The 19,745-nt window shown below is 30.2% G+C and overlaps 5 protein-coding genes across 6 annotated transcripts; 3 read left to right on the plus strand and 2 right to left on the minus strand.

The window, feature by feature from the left end:
• Positions 1 to 1,434: 1,434 nt before the first annotated feature.
• On the minus strand, positions 1,435 to 3,107 carry LOC101247245 (loganic acid O-methyltransferase-like). 2 transcript variants are annotated; one of them, XM_069295542.1, is made up of 3 exons: positions 2,894 to 3,107; positions 2,123 to 2,770; positions 1,435 to 1,820 (listed from the first exon to the last, which is right to left on the minus strand). In XM_069295542.1, exons 1-3 carry the CDS (start codon positions 2,960 to 2,962, stop codon positions 1,482 to 1,484), a joined length of 1,056 nt encoding a protein of 351 aa, XP_069151643.1. In that variant the 5' UTR covers positions 2,963 to 3,107; the 3' UTR covers positions 1,435 to 1,481. The 2 variants fall into 2 exon arrangements, with proteins under 2 accessions (XP_069151643.1, XP_069151644.1); XM_069295543.1 differs by having other exon boundaries at positions 2,935 to 3,067.
• Positions 3,108 to 6,622: 3,515 nt separating this feature from the next.
• On the minus strand, positions 6,623 to 8,930 carry LOC101247902 (loganic acid O-methyltransferase-like). Its single transcript, XM_004253295.5, has 3 exons — positions 8,789 to 8,930; positions 8,032 to 8,649; positions 6,623 to 7,125 (listed from the first exon to the last, which is right to left on the minus strand). The coding sequence occupies exons 1-3, from the start codon at positions 8,855 to 8,857 to the stop codon at positions 6,787 to 6,789; spliced, it is 1,026 nt and encodes a 341-aa protein (XP_004253343.1). The 5' UTR covers positions 8,858 to 8,930; the 3' UTR covers positions 6,623 to 6,786.
• A 1,829-nt stretch (positions 8,931 to 10,759) lies between these two features.
• Positions 10,760 to 12,955, plus strand: LOC101253220 (loganic acid O-methyltransferase-like). Its single transcript, XM_069295553.1, has 3 exons — positions 10,760 to 11,191; positions 11,278 to 11,895; positions 12,291 to 12,955. The coding sequence occupies exons 1-3, from the start codon at positions 11,123 to 11,125 to the stop codon at positions 12,627 to 12,629; spliced, it is 1,026 nt and encodes a 341-aa protein (XP_069151654.1). The 5' UTR covers positions 10,760 to 11,122; the 3' UTR covers positions 12,630 to 12,955.
• Positions 12,956 to 13,304: 349 nt separating this feature from the next.
• On the plus strand, positions 13,305 to 14,312 carry LOC101247547 (probable calcium-binding protein CML25). Its single transcript, XM_004228663.5, has one exon. The coding sequence runs from the start codon at positions 13,677 to 13,679 to the stop codon at positions 14,193 to 14,195; it is 519 nt and encodes a 172-aa protein (XP_004228711.2). The 5' UTR covers positions 13,305 to 13,676; the 3' UTR covers positions 14,196 to 14,312.
• A 346-nt stretch (positions 14,313 to 14,658) lies between these two features.
• LOC101253310 (uncharacterized) lies at positions 14,659 to 19,439 on the plus strand. Its single transcript, XM_004228594.4, has 5 exons — positions 14,659 to 15,256; positions 17,194 to 17,360; positions 17,673 to 17,972; positions 18,073 to 18,336; positions 18,766 to 19,439. The coding sequence occupies exons 1-5, from the start codon at positions 14,929 to 14,931 to the stop codon at positions 19,120 to 19,122; spliced, it is 1,416 nt and encodes a 471-aa protein (XP_004228642.1). The 5' UTR covers positions 14,659 to 14,928; the 3' UTR covers positions 19,123 to 19,439.
• Positions 19,440 to 19,745: the final 306 nt, after the last annotated feature.

The following is a 19,745-nucleotide window of genomic DNA, read 5'->3' on the forward strand; positions in this document are numbered from 1 at the left end:
CTAAAAAATATTGTTTTGGCTCTCTTTTCTATCGCATAAAAAAACGATTATTGATTACAAACGCATGTTATTTTATCAAATACGTAAAACATTATTAAAAAAATACATATAGCTTTCGATATTTTTTATGCTTTCTTTTCGATCGAATAAGAAAATAACCAAGATATTTTTATAATTCCACTTTTCTCCTCAACTACCCATTCAACTCACATTTAAAGCATGAGTCATTTTTAATAAAATAATTCCTATTATTTTTATAAAAATATATTATATGCTCCTTACTATTATTTTTTGGCAACAACTTTCATCCATTTTCTTTGAGTAACACAAACATGATGGGGCGCTCTATGCGTTTGTTTGCAACTATCTTACTCTTGCTTATGGTTCTCTTTGTTAATGGTAAAATTATATCTATAAATTTTCTTAATTTTCATTAATTACAACGTAACGTTACGACTCTAATATATTTAGTACTAAAGCGTATCTAATTACTTTTTTATTATTAAATATATATATTATGATATATTTAAGAGATTACTACGTTAAAAATTTATAGAAAATTTATGTTATAAAATATGATTTTCTCATTCATTTTTCTATCGAATGAAAAATGTATGATAGGAAAGAGATTCTCATTGACATAGTGAAAATTAAGCTTCTTAATTTTCTTCTTCTATAAAAATATATTATGATCTTTTATTTTCATCGATTCAATCAAACTATCCGTAATAATAAAAAGGACTCAACATTTTTGAGTGCAAAAATAGTTACTACTATTTTTTAGTAGTGAGATCACAAGTTTTAAATTATTTTTATAGTCAAGCATGTTTACACTGCCAGGTCACACAAAACTTTTACATGTTACCCTTCTTAAAATGTAGAATATCAAATTTTAATAGGTTAGTTGCTATAACAGATAAAAGTAGAGATTATTTTATTGTACTAAATGTAATTTTATCGTAAAATATGAAATTTATAATTAAATTGTTTTTAAAATAGAGATGAAGCCGGCGGAGGCAAGAATTTGTCAGTCACCAAGCTGTTAAAACATCTATCTATCTATCTATCTATCTATAGCTATTGATATCGAATAATGTGTAACATTAGAGATGAAGCCGGCGGAGGCAAGAAAAATTATTTATCTATCTATAGCTATCCCTACTTGAATAAACAAACCTATTTATAGAGTGATAGCTATATATAGCTATCCCTACTTGTCAGTCACCAAGCTGTTAAAACATCTATCTATCTATCTATAGCTATCCCTACTTGAATAAACAAACCTATTTATAGAGTGATAAATCACTCCAAAGGTCACCATATTAAGTATCATAATAAATAGATACATTTTTATCCAAAAAGGTTCATGTTACCCAGCGAATATGAATGGTTGTTCATGTACTAACTTTATAGACTATCCACTTATTCAATAGATTTATAACAACATCATCAATTTTATTTTATTTTCAATATATATATATTCATTTACGCTTTAAAGCAACAAATAATTGACTTGATTTTTCGTAATTAGCTTTCATCCATGCTGAAATTTCATCACTTTTGAGTATAGTCCTTTCACAAGCCTCTTTTGCTATTTCTTTTCCAAAATGATTGATGAGAACTCCTTCTAAAACAGCTCTTAGATTTATGATCAAAGTTTTTGCATCAGCCTCATCCACAAGCTTTGATTTGGGATATGTTAACTCTATTCTCTCAATGCTAAAACAACCATTTTTCTCCACAACTTTAGTCATGTCTTCAACAGATGGAAAATACATTGGCAAATTGAATGAGTCAACTAAAGACTCATCTAACTTTCCCTATAGAAATAAATAAATAAATCTCAATTACATTTATTACTAGTATATGTTTAATGAAATTCTCAACATATATACAAGATCTGAGCTAAAGATATGCTTACAAACTTATTGCGAGATATGTTATTTATACATTTTAAATGGATTTGTTTATAACAAATATAATATTGAATTTGAGCCAATGTTATGTCAACCCCATAACTTTAATATAATGGTAAGTCCACCCTTTCCTTCAGATTAGCCTATGAAGTGCTTTTTTTTTCTAAAAAAATAGTATATAAGTTAAACTCAAAATATTTACTTACCTCATTCACCAAATCCGTAAGACTAGAACCAAAGAATTTCACGAGACGTATATAACTTGTTGAAAATGGTGTAATAAGCACCATCATTCCTCCATGAACAATTTCCTCAGCTCTTGCATTTAAGAACATTTCCATATCCTTTTCAAATTGATCAAAATAAGCATTCACTACTTCAACATTTGAAGTACCTATATAATGAATCAATCCTTTATTCCATGATGGGGATTTCTCACCTATTAACTCTTTTGGAATCTTAGATAACCAATGTATAGAACAAGAAGAATGTGCAAAATGTATGGATCGCGATGGAAATAATCTACCATGAAAAGATCCTGGAACTCCACATGCATAGTAGGATCGATCAATAGGGAGTGATCGAAAGAGGGTGTTGAAATCATTGTTGACATGATCATTGAAAAATATTTGGATTTCAAGATTGTCATTAGTGGAATTTGTTATGATTTGGGACAAGTACTTATCCTTTAGAGCTTCTACAACATGTTGCATTGCAATTAAAGTGTTTGGTCCAACAGAACATCCAAACTCTACAATACATAATGTGTTTGAAGATGATAACATGGTTTTAATGTCAAACTTTTCTATAATTGCATCTCTCACCATCTTCTTTGAGCCCTCTAACACTTCTCTCTGCATGCAATTATAACAACGATATAATCAGTGTAATATAACAAGATAGTACGAAACGAAAGGAGTATATATATATATATATATATATATATATATATATATATATATAAAATTCATATGTACCGCCAATTGTGAGTTTTTGGAGAAGCTATAAGGACCATTACCAGCATTCATAGGAAAAGATGTTGTCATTTTGGCTAATGCTAATTAATAATATGCTTAATATATAATCTTTTTTTCTTGCTCAATGTTTTCTCCACACATGCATGCATGTTCTTATATATGTGATTTTTTTTTTTTTGCATTGTTCAAATAAGGATTGTTTGGCTTTGATGTCATCCATGACATCAACTAGAGGTTTAATTGGAAGTATTAAGATAAAAAATATATATAGGTGATAAAATGATTGTGTGTATATGTAATCTATATATATTGTATAGATGGAATTTGTAATGTATTAATATTGCATAATAAATAGTATAAAGTTGTGCGTATTTATATAACTAAGTATATACAATATTTATACATTACAACAATAATTAATATTAGACTAATAGTTAATATTTCTACTACATTATCACCTTATATCTTAATCATATTTGTGTGGTTTACATGGTTATTGGAGCGTTTTGATCTTATTAGCTGTTTTTATGTAAATTGGCACGAGGAAAATTGAAGCCAATGAAGTCAAAAGAAACCAGCGCTCTGCCCACATTTCACATTTAATCACGTATTAGGGTAGAAGGCAAGGAAAGATTCAAATAGAGTATTGTAATTGTTCAAACATTTATTGAACTCGACGTGAAAGGTACACATATATATAAATAAGAACATGAAATTTATATATTTAATTAGTAAGCACGCGATAAATGATTGTTGCATGTGGCTCGTTGATCAGTGGGAACAAAAGCTATTTTTTTTTCTTATTCGATGTTTAGTATGAAGCCTGACTAAATCTAGATTCACAGGGAGAAGTCTTACATTGGAAACTCGAACCCGAGATTTACTTTAAGAATGAAGGAGTACTTGCCATTTCACCAGAATCCTGATCGATTTCTGTTTTCCTTCCCGTACTTAGACTTCTATTATTGCCCCCTAATTCTAGGCTTCTATTTTCTCTACCTACACATCTAATTGTCTAAAATTAGGAGATATCCAATCATATAATATAGACCTTTCAAATTTCAAATTCATGATAGAAAAGTCCAAATCATGTAATAATGGATAAATGCAAATAAATTGTGATATAAGAAAACAAAATATCTCCAATAATTCAAAGTAATAATTATTTACACAATCCCATATACTGATAATCAATAAAGCTGGCTATTAAACCCTACTTCACTTTTCATTTCCATGAAAATGAAAAAAAAAATTCACTAATTTCATGAAATAGCTTATTTTGTTTGTTTTATTTAAGTAATTTTTTTGTATGAATATTCATTATTAGATATTATTTAGTTGAACATGTTCAATTCTTCTAACTATGTATTTTTTTTAATTTCTTTTTTTATGATAAATGAAATTTTTATTTTAAATTTGAGCTTAAAATTTTAAGTGAATCGAATGTTGAGTTTTGTGTTGAATTGCTAAAATATCAAATTCTCAACTTTTAATTTAAAATTTAAATCAAATTCTCAATTTTTAATTTAAAATTTTAAAATCAGCATTTTAAATTAAGGACTCGGGATCAAAAACAGGAGGGGCAAAACGATAATTTCATGAGATTTTTCTTAAATAACCGATCGAATCATTACAATATTTATAATGCATTATCACCTTATATCTTAATTATATTTGTGTGTTTTACTTTTTTTTTTTAATGTAAAGTGTATTTTATTGTTTTCCTCTAATCTACCTTTCTATTTTCTTTCCCTAATTTTAGGCTTCTATTTTCCCTCTTTAATAGTTTCTAAAACAATATATAAATTAAACGTGCTACTAATTAAATATATATTTAATTAGTAGTAATTGACAAACATAGGCACTATTAAATACATAATAGTTATTCGGTTTTTCTAATAATAATTTTTCAGTGATGGCTAAAACGTAAAAGATAATATAAAATCTATAAGCTAATGCATATACACTAACATACACAAGAGTTTAATATTTCTTGATAATATTCTCTAAAATAAAGAACATAATTATATTTCATGTGTATAATTAGTATTTTCTTGTTTCAATTTATATCCTTTTGTATTAGTTTATTTCAAAGAGAGAATTATCTTTATAATAAGATATAATTAAACTTTAAAAATTCTCCATTTACCTTAAGGCTTATTTTAAGTGAACCAAATAAATCCACAACAACCAATAAAATTTGATAAGTGCAAAATTAAAAATCATCCACAACACACATGTCTATTTGTACATATATAAAATTTAAAAAAATATAAATATCAATTAAAGTAAAATTAAATGACACTTAAATATGTCATGCCAAAAAGAAATTTAGCTATCTAATATATACACGTGCTTATCTAGAGTTTAACTTTATATGGCCGACAGTGAGAAAAATTTGGTATCTTGAAAAAAAGTATTTGTAAAAAAGATATTTTTTTACTATATCAAAAAATATCATAATTAATTGTCAGTAAAAATATATTTTTAGCGGTAATTAACTCTTTTTGTATATGTTCGTAAAATTTTTAGAGAAATTGTTTCTGATGACATTTAACTAATGTCAGTAGAAATTTTAACACTCTTTATATATTAATATCGATATATAATACCACTAAAAATTATTTTTATTGTAGTGTTTTGAAAATAAAATATAATGATAATAGTATAAAAATATTTAATGTATACCATTAAGTTCGATTTTGATAGTTTAGTTTATGATAAATTTATAATCATAATTTGTTTGTTAAAACAATAAATAACTTGTGACTTTAATTTTTAAAAAATATCTCAATTTACCATACTAACACTTTAAGGATGTAAAAATATTTTAATGTTGTTGGTTGATATTGATTGGCTTTATTTATATATATATATATATATATATATCCAAGGATGATTCAATCTAACAATAATTGAAATTTACTTTAAAAATCACATCTCTCAATATATAACGAATCAGGTGATTCATGCCCTATCAAATTAAACGTTTTTGAGTTCTTTTTTCAACGCCATCAAATTTTTCTCATTTTAATTTAAAATATAAAAAGCACTTAATATTTTTGCCATAAAAATATTTAGTTTATAAATAATAATTATTTTTTATGTAGCGGTTGATATTTATAAAGTTTGAAGTGTTTATAAACGCGTGCATAAAAACGAAAGGCCAAAGTATGAGTGATTGGTAATATGTCCAAGGATGATATCAATGAAACGAATAATTGGAATTTGTATGGACCAAATTTGTAGAATAAATTAGGGAGATATTATTGTCCTTTTTATTGCGGAGTTTATTTTTTGTTGACTTTAATTTTAAGACACATTTAATATCACAAAATAATAAAATAAGTACTGATATTTTTGATATAGTCAAAGATCAAAAGATTTAAATATCGTTTTTACTGTTTTAATTTCGTGATAAACTAAAGCCAGACAAACAAATTGGAAATGAATACATAGTTAGATATAGCCATACATTATTTTAGTATAAATGTTATGTTTGGGATTAATCTTTTTCATTTTGATTATCATTTCATTTTAAGTAGGTTTCGTTTGAAAAAACGAAAACCTAAAATTTCGAATCCTACTTTAAAAACAACCACAATAAACCTAAAATAACTAAACTATCCTCAAACTCAATAGATATTTTCGAAAAGCACACACATAGATCGAGACGTGTATTAGTAGTGGAAATGGAAAGAAAAAGAGCAAGAAATTAAAGGGAGGCAATTAAGAAAAAAATAACTTCATAAATTTCTTCGTAGAGATCACATAAAATGAAACAAACGAGGAATAATACCAAAACATTAGGGAAAAGACAATATTTGGCCAATGAGATGTCTCTCATATTCATAGACCTAAATTATTTAATACATAAATTTATTGGTAGAAATTTATTTACGCTTTAAAACGACAAATAATGTACTTGGTTTTTCATAATTAACTTTCATCCATGCTGAAATATCTTCACTTTTGAGAATTGTTCTATCACAAGCTTCATTTGCTATTTTACTTCCAAAATAATTGATTAGAACTCCTTCTAAACAAGCTCTTACGGTTAACATTAAAGTCTTTGCATCAACTTCATCTAAGATCTTTGATTTGGTATATCTCAACTCCATTTTCTCAATGCTAAAACAACCATTTTTCTCTACAACTTTAGTCATGTCTTGAGGAGAAGGAAAATACATTGGCAAATTGAATGAATCAACTAGAGATTCATCTAGTTTTCCCTGTGGAAAAAAAAAGGAAAGAAACCTCAATTACGAATTCATGTTACGTCTGTACCCCCTCAACCTATACCCGAAATCCCAGAGACACACTTATACTATACTAAGGTCCTATTACCCCCCTGAACTTATTTTATATGTATTTTTCTACTCCTTTTTAGCCTACGTGGCACTAGTTCGAAAAAAAGTCAATCATCGTCGGCCCACAAGATAGTGCCACGTAAGCTAAAAAGGGGTAAAAAATTATTAATAAAATAAGTTCAGGGCGGTAATAGGACCTTAGTATAGTATAAGTGTGTCTCTGAGATTTCGGGCATAGATTGAAGGGGTACTTGGGCATTATCCTTAATTTAAACCTTGCATTTATCTTTAATGAGAAGTTTTTGTTGTCATAGAAATATTTTGTCATATTTAATATCATAAGTTTTAAAAGTTTTTATTATCTTTTTGTTTTGAAAAAGCTTTGTACTTTATCATAAGTTGAGATAAATTGAAACGAAGAAAAAAGTATATGACATACTAAAATAAGCTTATAACTTGTTTGAAACATTGACATAGATATAAAATAAAAGTGATAATGCACAAGTATCCCTTCAATCTATGCCAGAAATTTCAGAGACACACTTATACTATACAAAGGTCCTATTATTCCCTGAACTTATTTTATTAATTATTTTCTACTCCTTTTTTGGCCTACGTGGCACTATCTTGTGGGCCCAATGTTGGTTGACTTTTTTTCCAAGATAGTGCCATGTAGGCCGAAAAGGGGTAGAAAATTACTTATAAAATAAGTTTAGGGGGGCAATATGACCTTAGTATAATATAAGTGTGTCTCTGGAATTTCGGGCATAGGTTGAGGGGATACTTGTGCATTTTCCCTATATAAAATGAAATAGAGAAGATAATTACCTCATTCACCAAATCCATAAGACTAGAACCGAAAAATCCCATGAGACGTGTATAACATGTAAATGGTGAAATAATCACCATCATTCCTCCTTGGACAATCTCCTCAGCTCTTGCATTAAAGAACATTTCCATGTCCTTTTCAAATTGAGCAACATAAGCATTCACTACAACATTTGATGCACCAACATAGTGAATCAATCCCTTATTCCATGCTAGGGTTTTTTCATCTAACAATTCTTTTGGAACCTTAGATAACCAATGTATAGAACAAGAAGAATGTGCAAAATGTATGGATCGTGATGGAAATAATCTACCATGAAAAGATCCTGGAACTCCACATGCATAGTAAGATCGATCAATAGGGAGTGATCGAAAGAGGGTGTTGAAATCATTGTTGACATGATCATTGAAAAATACTTGGAATTCAAGATTGTTATCATGGTACTTTTCCTTTACAACTTGTACAATATGTTGCATTGAGTTGAATGTGTTTGGTCCAATTGAACATCCCAAATCTATAATATTAAATGTGTTTGAAGAAGATAAAATGTTTTTGATGTCAAGATTTCGAATAATTGCATCCCTCACCATCTCCTTTGTACCATCTATTATTTCTTTCTGCATGCAATTATAACAATAAAATCACTTTGATGAGAAAAATATGTTAAACCAAAATATAGGAGTATATATTTTTATATATAATGTAAATCTTTGTAAAAATATAGTTCAAATTATGTATAGTACTAGAGATCAATACCTGCAAATTGGAGTTTTTGGAGTAGCTATAAAGACCATCACCAGTATTCATAGGAAAAGATGTTGTCATTTAGGCTAATGCTAATTAATATTATGCTTAATTGTCTTTCTTTTCTTTAGTTTTTATTGCTCAATATTGACATGCATGCATGTTCTTATATATGTGAAATAGAAAAAGAAATCTCAAATTGGCATGTGTTAGGTTAGATGGGAGGGGGCGGATCTACATAGAGTTTTGTGAATGCTGGAGCACCTATTAATCACGATGTAAAACATAATTAATAGGTATATTGAAGACAATTAAGGTGAAATCGTGCATTATAGCAAATTATTAATTTAAACTAAATGTTATAGCTACAGTTTCATTTATTTTCAACTCGCAATAAATTTTTTGTCATTTGCATCACTCCCCTGAATCTCGTTCACCATTCTCTAGCTCGTGTCTTTCACTTTCTACAAATACAAGTGTATAAATTTTATTGTCTACATAATTGGATGAAAGGAAAGGCACAATATTCTTCAATTTTTCCTTCAACTCATCATATTTAGGTTCTTTAATTTTGAACCTATGAATAAATGAAATTTATATTATATAATGTTAAATAAATAAATAAATATATATATATATATATATATATATATATATTTTATCTGAAATAGCACACAAAACATAATCCAAAACACATCCATTTATACTGATATAAATTTAAAAAATATAAATATTAATTAAAATAAAAAAAAGCACTTTCATATATCATCACCATGCCAAAAAGAAATTTGGCCATTTAATGCACGTGCTTATCTAGAGTTTAAAACTTTGTATGGCCACGGTGAGAAATGGTGGCTAAAAAAAATAGTCCTGAGAAAGATATTTTATCTTGAAAATAATATATAATAATAATCCAATATTATAAAAAATATATATAATATATACTTTTAAGTTAGATTATGATATTTTATTGTATAATAAATTGATGGTACTAATTAATTCGTCATATAACAAAGAATTGTGACTTCGATTTTTTTAGACAATATCTATATTATTAGACATGTAAAAGTATTTACAATTTAAAAAAATAAGAAAGTATAAACAATTTCATTTTTTAATTTAATTACACAAAAATGAGACATTTAATCAAAATAAGATGATCAAAGTTCCGATGTTTAATAACATAATAACAATCACCCTCATAACAACACTTCGCTATATATTAAAGTAATTTTTTTTTAAATCAATGTATTATGTTATGTTTAACCTATTTGTAACATTTTTTTTTAAAAATCTATAACAATAATATCTGTTATTTTTAAAAATACCTTTCATATGAAAAATCCTAACATACAACTTTTTATCTTTTCATATAATTTATTCATAACTATTATTCACTTATAAACAACTTGCATGACAATTCATATAACTAACATGTGAACCAAAACGAACCAACAAAATCTGAGTCATCAACTTGTTTAATATTTATTCATGCTATGAAAGAAAATTCAAATAACCAGCGAACCTATAATATAAAGACTTTGCGTGCATCGATATTATCTTAACTTAATTATGAGCTCTAAAATAAAAATATCAATATTACCTTAACTTAATTATAAGCTCTAAGATATAAATAAAAATTAAAAAAATTGTGAAATAAACACAAGCCTATTGGCTGATGCAAAGACTTTAATCATGAACCTAAGGGCCGTTTTAGAAGGACTTTTCATCAATCATTTTAAAAATAGCAAAAGAAGCTTTTACCAAAGTAATGAGATATCAATTTGGATGAAAATAAATTATAAGAAAGCATGTTAATTATTTATCTTTTAAAATGTAAATGAACTTTTATGATGATATATATTATATAGTCATTTCGATTGAGTGATGTGATATATTTAATGTACTCTTATTGTAGACTCGTAATTTTTATACATCTTACTATATTATTTTAGTATTAAATGTTATGTTTGATTCTTTTATTTGGTATTTTTATTGATTCTCTTTTAAAAAAAAAGAGCCAATAATTTTTCATTAATAAACAATATATAGAAATTTTTGCCTAACCAATTTGTTTTAATGGTTTGCCCTTTAAGTCAGTTCGATAAAAGAGGATCTTATTGGGACTAGAATATACATGGTCAAATTAATAACATAGATAAATAGGGATGCTAAAAGATTATAACAATATATGTAGTAATAAAATTAAGTAACAAATGTTATCAGAACTCAGTATCTTCGATTCAAATTTTGTAATTATCTCATAAAATTAATTTATAAAATATAAAATTCGTAACAAGTTTCAAATTTTGAATCTGTGTAACGTGAAGAAGAATATTAGCCAAAATGACAACATCTTTCCCCATGAATGATGGTAATAGTGCTTATAGCTACTTCAATAACTCCCAACGACAGGTATTAAATTAATTTAATTTCTTCAATTTAGTAACAAAATTTATTAATTTTTATGATTATATATATATATATATATATATATGTAGAAAGAAATTATAGATGCTTCAAAGGAGATGGTGAGAGAGGCAATTATTGGAAAACTTGATGTTGAAGTTATGTTCTCTTCTTCAAAATTATTTCGTATAATAGATTTGGGATGTTCAATTGGACCAAATACTTTCCATGCAATGCAACATGTTGTAGATGTTGTAAAGGAAAAATACAACAATATTAACCTTGAATTCCAAGTATTTTTTAGTGATCATATCGATAACGATTTCAACACTCTTTTTCGATCACTACCTATGGATCGATCCTACTATGCATCTGGAGTTCCAGGATCATTTCATGGTAGATTATTTCCATCGCGATCGATACATTTTGCACATGCTTCTACTTCTATACATTGGTTATCTAGGGTTCCAAAAGAATTGTTAGATGAGAAATCTCCATCATGGAATAAAGGATTGATTCACTATGGTACATCAAATAGTGAAGTAGTCAAAGCTTATGTTGCTCAATTTGAAAAGGACATGGAAGTTTTCTTTAATGCAAGAGCTGAGGAGATTGTCCAAGGAGGAATGATGGTGTTTATTTCACCATTTTCAAGCTATATACGTCTCGTGGAATTTTTCGGTTCTAGTCTTATGGATTTGGTAAATGAGGTGAGTCATATCTATCTTTACTTGATCCAGTGTTTATGCTGTAGAAATAAGGTTGTGTACGCACTATATTTTGTAGAGGTCTTAAATTAAACAGACTCATTTGTTCGAAAAAAATCACGTGCTCATAAAAGAACATGACCGTTATGAAAGTCATCTCTTAATAAGTACGATAAATATAAGGACGCTTCAGAAGTAGCCTAAGAAAGATACGCAGGTATATATATACAAGGGTTTTGTCGTATCCAGAAGGGAACTGCTTATATATTCACCAGTATTTATCGTGACAATATCTCCTTAACGAAAGTGATTTTCTTGATGCCTCAAACTCATCTTATTCTTCAATTTATATTTTTCTAAACACATTTGTAATTGAAGTTTCTTTCTTTTTGACATAGGGAAAGTTAGATGAATCTCTAGTAGACTCATTCAATTTGCCAATGTATTTTCCCTCTCCACAAGACATGACTAAAGTAGTGGAGAAAAATGGATGTTTTAGCATAGAGAAAATGGAGTTGACACATCCTAAATCAAAGCTTGTGGATGATTTTGATGCAAAAACTTTTATAATAAACCTAAGAGCTGTTTTAGAAGGGCTTCTCATCAATCATTTTGGGAGTAAAATAGCAGAACAAGTTTGTGAAAGAACTCTTCTTAAAGCTGAAGAGATTTCAACATGGATGAAAGCTAATGGTGGAAAACCATGCCAATTATTTGTTGCTTTAAAGCGAAAATGAATTTTTATGAACGAATCTATATATTATAACGAAGATCATACTTTCAGTACTTGTGATATTCGTCAAAATATATTCGATAGTCAATTAAACAATATGTGTTTAAATTCCATTCGTTAAAGCTTCAAAAATACATATATTACTTTAATGAATATCAAATATGCTTAGTCGAATATCGCATCAGCATAGGAATAATGCAATAACACAAAAATTAGATATATTATTTTTTTTATTATATGACACATCTCATAGGCCAAGTTTTCTATTTTGTTATGATCCATATTTTGTAGGTCATAATAAATGTAAACCATTTATTATAGTGTACCTCAAATTTAGTGATATTATTGAGATATTTAGCTTAGTAGACATTTTGGTCATAGATTCAAATATATTTGTTTTTATTTTATTTAAAATATAGTAATCGAAGCTAATCGAGGAAGAAATTGTGTTTAGTTATACTTTTTAAAATAAGAGAGAAGAACACTTTAATTATTTGAAATTTATGAAGATAGAAATGAAAATAGATTTAAAACGCTTTTAAATTTATCAATTCTCATATAATTTTATTTTTTTTTATAATCAAATATAAATGATAAATTATTCTAACACAGTATCATACAAAATAAATGTAATCTAACAAATGGAGTTTAGAGATAATTTAGAAAGTTGTCTTTGATAGATTGATCTCGATTCAAAGTAAAAACATTATGAAAACAGTTTGAAAAAACAAAAACGATAAAGATGTAAAAGCAAAGATAAAACATTAAAGAACACACGGCATATGTTATATATTTTTTCCGATAACGTCACGTAATACATCTTGATCTTTTATAGATCAATTCTTATCTCTTTCATTTTTATATTAACGTATACGTACATCTCGTATTCACATGTCCGACATGGCCGGTAGGTACGGACGGCATGATTCTCATCGTGCACTCACGCAGCTTCTCTCCGTTTAAACAAAAACCCAAAATAATTTTTTCAAATTAATCTCTTTATAATCCTCATAAATCTTCCCTAATTTACTACTTATTTTTCGATTAGTAAATGGGATTAATTAAATCTCTTTTCAATCGGAAGAAAAAAAATGACCCAACGCCGGCGAATTCCCCGCCGGTGAACACTCCGGTCATGATAGAAGAGGAGCTACAACAAGTATTCAACAAATTTGACATCAACGGCGACGGAAAAATCTCGTTTTCGGAACTGGGTTTCATCATGGCAAGTTTAGGAACCGCTGTAACAGAGGAAGAATCGATTGAAATGATTAACGAAGTCGATGGGGACGGAGATGGATTCATCGATTTGCGTGAATTCATCGAGCTTAACACGAAGAACATCGATTCCGATGAAGTTATGGAGAATTTGAAGGATGCCTTTTCTGTATTTGATGTGGATAAAAATGGATCGATCTCTGCTGAAGAGTTGCAGAAAGTGATGAAGAGTATTGGGGAAGAATGCTCGCTGGATGAGTGCCGGAAAATGATCGGCGGCGTTGATTGTGACGGCGACGGGATGATTGATTTTGAGGAATTTAAAGTTATGATGATCGGAAAAAGAAAATAATTGTAGAGATTTGATTTGATTTTGTTAGAAATTATGTTAGTGGTTTAATGTACCGTTAATCGTGCGATTCGATATTTTAAAGTTCAATTTTGATAATTAAAAGTAACATTAAAATTATGCTTGTGATGATCGATTAATCTATCAATTGTTCATAAATTTTTATTTTTTTAATTACCAAATATAAATTTATGAGTCGAAATTCTCACATATTTTTTCCATTTCCTTCTTCCTTTGTCTTTATCTATTGTTCATCCATCCTTGATCTTCTTTTCGAACTCATTAACATTGAAATATTTGCGATGAAAATCACTCAAAATAATCTATTCGAGTTTTGTCTTTTATATTGTATTGTATATATAAAAAGATGCTTGCTAATTTTTTCCTTTTTATGCACCTAAAAGTTAAATTGATTAGTAACTTTAATTAAATCTTGATAAACAATTACAAGGAAAGAATATAGCTATAAAAACAATCTTTTATTTGAATAATGAAATTATGATACACCCTCAATATATGTTACATGGCATAGTAAATAATCTCAAACTATCATAAAAACATAAAAATTTTCCTACAAAATCGAAAAAAATATTAACATTACCCTCAAAACTTATGTAGAAATATATTTCACTCGTATTAAAAAATCGAATATTATTTTAGTCTTTTAAGAGTCCAGGAAAACATTATCTCCCCCTTTGAGTTTCTGCTATCACACTTAACACTCAAATCAGCAAAAATGTCAAGCAAAATGATGCTAATGGCTAACTCCTTAACACACGTCCGTCCTCTCACTTGCGCCGCCGCCGCCGTTTACCCATCACGGCTAGTGGCACAACCACCGGACCTAATCAAATGGGTAAAAACTGAAGGTGGGTTTGTTCACAAATCCATTAAAGTAGCACAAGGTGATACCTTTGGCCTTGGATTAGTTGCTTCTGAAGATATCCCAAAAGGGTCTGATCTTATTGCCTTACCTCAACATATTCCCCTCAAATTTGATGGGTCTACTTCAGAATCAGAAAATTCCCATTCTGCTTTGATTAAATTAGCTCAGCATGTTCCTGGTAAGGGGTTTTCTTTCTTTTTTATGCCTCTTTTTCATTATCTCGATTTCGCTTTGTTCAAGTTTAGTTTTCATTGGGTTTAATGTTAATTAGATTGTTCTTTAATAGTTGAGGTGCGTGTAAGTTCGCTTGGACAGTATAATTATCAAATAGAAAAATGTGTAGTGTTAGCCACCACAACTCTCGATTTGGATACGATTTGAGGTCAACTCTATGTAATCTTTTGCATCCATTTTTCACTTTGTTTAGGCGGAGTTCCATAGGTTTGAATGATAATTAGATTGTTCTTAAAATGTTCAAGTTGAATGTGAAAATGTGATCCACCCCATCTCTTGATTTGGATATTGAGGTCGACTCTATATAATCTTTTGTATCCGTTTCGCTTTGTTTAGGCTGAGTTTCCTTAGGTTATAGTGATAACTAGAATGTTCTTCAACTGTTTAAGCTGAATGTGAAGAATGTGAACCACGACAACTCTTCAGTTTACTGAAAGAATGTAGTACTCCTAAGGGTGTGAACTAGTGGATAGTGAAGTTGGGAGAACCATGAGGTCTCGGGTTCAAATTCAAGCAGAAGTATAAAAAAGTTAGTAGGTGGTTTTTTTTCTGTCTACCTAAGACTTGGTGGTGGAGTTACCTGGTACCTAGGCTGGTGGGAGGTAGCAGGTCGGTGGAACTAGTCAAGGTATGTGTGCAAGCTGACCCGGAAACCACCATCATAGAAAAAAGTTTTCATTTTTATCAATTGCATTAACAAAAAATTTGTTGAGGTTCACTATATAGTCCTTTGTATCCATTCCCCACTATCCAGTCCAATCTTATAGGAAGTTTCATGATTATTAGACTATTGTTTAGCTGTCTGAAAGTCTACATACCCCAACTATTATTCTTTATCCAGGCTAGGGACGGACTATGCCTTGTGAAGCTCACATAGGGTGAGTCAAAGGCTTGCCTTTCTCTACAAGAGAAAAAATGGATAGGTCCCGTTATAGATTCTTTGATTAGTGGATTTAACTATGGTTGGTTTGTGTTGTGCATTGTACATCTGAATGAGTAGAGTATCTGATGTGGGGAGTTCTGAATATCAATTCTGCTAACTTCGGCGATGACATTTGGTGGAGTAAATGAAGTACTATATTGTAGTGGGGACTGGAGAGGCTTATTTGTCAAATATATAGATGCACGGTGGAACCTCGAGCTAGTTAAGAAACAGGAGGAATACTGTTTTTGCTTCATGTACTAAATTATTAGGGGAGTGAAATGTTTCAATTGTAGGCAGATAGTTCATCTGAACCGGAAGAGGATTACGATGAAATATACACTAGAAAACAATGACAATCATGATAGCGAGAAAAGAAAGTACAACATATGTTATTCTTTTGGCAGTTTTAATGCGAGATACCATGTCCCATGGGGGATGTTGTCCCTTGCCTTAACCTTCTATGATCGGTCTACTTGTTCAGTGTAGCAAGTATTAGCAAAATGAATATGCTTATTGTCGCGATAGATTTGACCGTAATTGGTGATTGTATGATGTTTGATTGTGCTAACATGTATAATACTTCATACAGTTGGCATATTCTTATTTGTACAGTTAATGTTCTTAGACATTCTAATCTTATCAGAGCAAAAGGATGGATAGAAAACACTATGTTCGGTTTTCTTGTTTCCAGCAGTTTGTACTATGGTTGCTTGACTATCTATTTTTCCGAATCACTCTTTACCATTTACTCTTGTTGATCTGTTTCTGTCACTTTTCAATAAAATTAATATCTTTCTCGAATTAGGTGGCTAAATGTTATAACATTGAAATTCCTTTCTGATCTCTTTTAGGAAAAGTGGTTCTGTCTCAGTATAGATTGGTAACTAAATTTTTATAAATTAGGCTTTTGAGTATTTAATAAAAGGAGTAAACTGGAAACTTGGAGCATTTGGCAGAGGAGCTGTGGGCTATGAAATTGGGTTTGAAGCTTCTGCAAGAGAGAGCGAGGAAAGGTTCGTTCTGGTGGCCATACATCAGCAATCTCCCAGAGACTTACTCAGTGCCGATTTTCTTCCCTGGAGAGGATATAAAGAACTTGCAGTATGCCCCTCTTCTATATCAGGTATTGTAGGGATATGCTGAATATGTTTTACTCAATAGAAATAAGTAATATTTTATGGAGTTTCTTGCCAACTGTCGTAGTTCTAGCACGTCTCGTCCGGCTTGGGCTTCTCTTTCATGTACTTCTATTGATACTATCCAAAAGCCAAAACTTCCTTTCAGAGTTGTACACTCTTATTAAATTGGAACTTTCCAGATTGTTACAGCTATCATGCTTTCGAGAATGTGCAGAGACTAATATTATTTTTGAATTAAGATGTAAGTTCTATATGTGGACCTGATGTGGAAACTCGAAAACATTTTCATTTGCCAGGTGAACAAAAGATGCCGGTTTCTACTGGATTTTGAGAAAATTCTGAAGCATGAACTTGAGAATCTTAAACCTGATGATCATCCTTTTAGTGGCCAAGATGTGGATTCATCTGCTCTAGGATGGGCTATGTCAGCTGTTTCATCTCGAGCATTCCGGTTGTATGGCGGTAAACGTCCTGATGGCACCCGCAGTAATGTTCCTATGATGCTTCCACTTATTGATATGTGCAACCACAGCTTTGATCCAAATGCTGAAATTGTACAGGAAGAAGCAAACACCAACAGAAATATGCTTGTAAAGGTATTTAACTTCCTGGGTTCTGTTCAATGTTCTTGTATATCTCGTATTTTGGTTGATGTTGTTGTCTTTGCCTCTTCTTTTACCGTTTTTCCCTTAATAGATGGTTGCAGGAAGGGAGATAAAGCAAAATGATCCGTTGCTTCTCAACTACGGCTGTTTAAGTAGTGATCTTTTTCTTCTGGACTATGGATTCGTCATTCCATCAAACCCCTACGACTGCATCGAACTTAAATATGATGCTGCTCTTCTTGATGCTGCCAGTATGGCTGCAGGGTTTACATCCCCAAACTTCTCCTCGCCATCCCCATGGCAGCAGCAGATTTTATCGCATTTAAATCTAGACGGACCAAACTCTGATCTGAAGGTTCGAGCTTTTCCTTCCCATCTATTTTAATCTTACTCTATGAAGTTTAACCATTGTTTTTGAAGCACTGTTATGTCTATGGTTAAACAACAACATACCCAGTGTAATTCCACAAGGGGAGTATAGCGTGTATGCGAACCTTATCCCTACCATGGGAAGTAGAGAGGTTGTTTTGGATAGATCCTTGGCTCAAGCAAAAACATATTGAAGCAGATTGGAAAAAAAAATGTAGTGAAAAAATCATTGCAAAATACTATAGATGGCATGATAATCGAAGTACAAGATACAATAGAACTATACAAACATACTGGCTATGCTAAAAAAAGAAGAAGATATCTAACGAACCATAGTGATGAGCTCGTTCTTAAATCTATCTGTACGATTAGTTTCATTAGTTGAACTGATTCTATTTGCTGGATTATCTTAAAGGTGACACTAGGAGGTGGAGAGCTAGTAGAGGGCCGATTATTAGCAGCCTTGAGAGTTGTCCTGTCAAACGATGAAGAAGCAGTGAAGCAGCACGACTTAGAGACGCTCAAATCATTGACAGTCGAAGCCCCTCTGGGAATATCAACTGAAGTATCAGCTCTTCGCACCGTTGTGGCTTTGTGTGTTATTGCTCTCGGACACTTCCCAACGAAAATCATGGAGGACAAGTCGTTGCTGAAGCAAAATGTTTCACCTACTACTGAGTTGGCTCTCCAGTTCAGAATACAAAAGAAGTCCCTCATTGTAGATGTTATGAGGGATCTTAGCAAGAGGGTAAAGTTACTCCTTGCCAAGTAGTTAATGTACTTGTTGACACTATCCTTTTTTAATTATTACTGTGGTGCCCGAGCTAGCTTACATCTCGAGTAACTCTACGGGGTACCTGCTACCTCCCATTAGTAGAACTATCGCGTAACTCTATTCACCAAGGCTTGTGGACATCATCTTATTCGACACCTCCACAAATTTCGGAAATTTTGGTGATTATGGAGAGTATGGTGTAGGTTGAATTCAACTATTTTTCCTTCATCACTTATAGTACACGTGTTTTACGCGATATGTATTTTCACTTTAATTTGAGGAACGTTAAAGTTAAATTGTTTGATTTCGTTAAATATCACAAGTGTATATGTACAAGCTGAAGAAACTTCTTGCTGCTCTAAACCTGCCCTCTTTCCCCTAAAAAAAAAAAAAAAAACGCTCGGCGTAGAAGTATCCTACATTTCGAGATGAGTGTGATATAGACAATCTACTCTAAGGTAAGCTTGGGTTGTTTACCCATAATATTACTTAGAATTGAAATCATAGCTTAATTAAGCATAATCACTGGTTTATCCTTATTTAAAAGGTTTATTTTTCGAACTACAACTGATAGAATCTTTAGTTTGCTTATTTTTCAAATCGAAAATTGGTAGGTGAAA

The sequence above is a fragment of the Solanum lycopersicum genome, chromosome 1, assembly GCF_036512215.1.
Source record: "Solanum lycopersicum chromosome 1, SLM_r2.1".
NCBI classification, from domain to species: Eukaryota; Viridiplantae; Streptophyta; class Magnoliopsida; order Solanales; family Solanaceae; genus Solanum; species Solanum lycopersicum.

Coding starts and splice junctions, on each gene's coding strand:
- LOC101253310 (XM_004228594.4), top strand. CDS start 14,929: ATGTCAAGCAAAATGATGCTAATGGCTAACTCCTTAACACACGTCCGT. Junction 17,361..17,672: donor ATGCCCCTCTTCTATATCAG/GTATTGTAGGGA, acceptor TTCATTTGCCAG/GTGAACAAAAGATGCCGGTT. Junction 17,973..18,072: donor ACAGAAATATGCTTGTAAAG/GTATTTAACTTC, acceptor TTCCCTTAATAG/ATGGTTGCAGGAAGGGAGAT.
- LOC101253220 (XM_069295553.1), top strand. CDS start 11,123: ATGACAACATCTTTCCCCATGAATGATGGTAATAGTGCTTATAGCTAC. Junction 11,192..11,277: donor TCAATAACTCCCAACGACAG/GTATTAAATTAA, acceptor ATATATATGTAG/AAAGAAATTATAGATGCTTC. Junction 11,896..12,290: donor TTATGGATTTGGTAAATGAG/GTGAGTCATATC, acceptor TTTTTGACATAG/GGAAAGTTAGATGAATCTCT.
- LOC101247902 (XM_004253295.5), bottom strand. CDS start 8,857: ATGACAACATCTTTTCCTATGAATACTGGTGATGGTCTTTATAGCTAC. Junction 8,650..8,788: donor CCAAAAACTCCAATTTGCAG/GTATTGATCTCT, acceptor AATTGCATGCAG/AAAGAAATAATAGATGGTAC. Junction 7,126..8,031: donor TTATGGATTTGGTGAATGAG/GTAATTATCTTC, acceptor TTTTTTCCACAG/GGAAAACTAGATGAATCTCT.
- LOC101247547 (XM_004228663.5), top strand. CDS start 13,677: ATGGGATTAATTAAATCTCTTTTCAATCGGAAGAAAAAAAATGACCCA.
- LOC101247245 (XM_069295542.1), bottom strand. CDS start 2,962: ATGACAACATCTTTTCCTATGAATGCTGGTAATGGTCCTTATAGCTTC. Junction 2,771..2,893: donor CCAAAAACTCACAATTGGCG/GTACATATGAAT, acceptor AATTGCATGCAG/AGAGAAGTGTTAGAGGGCTC. Junction 1,821..2,122: donor TTACGGATTTGGTGAATGAG/GTAAGTAAATAT, acceptor TTATTTCTATAG/GGAAAGTTAGATGAGTCTTT.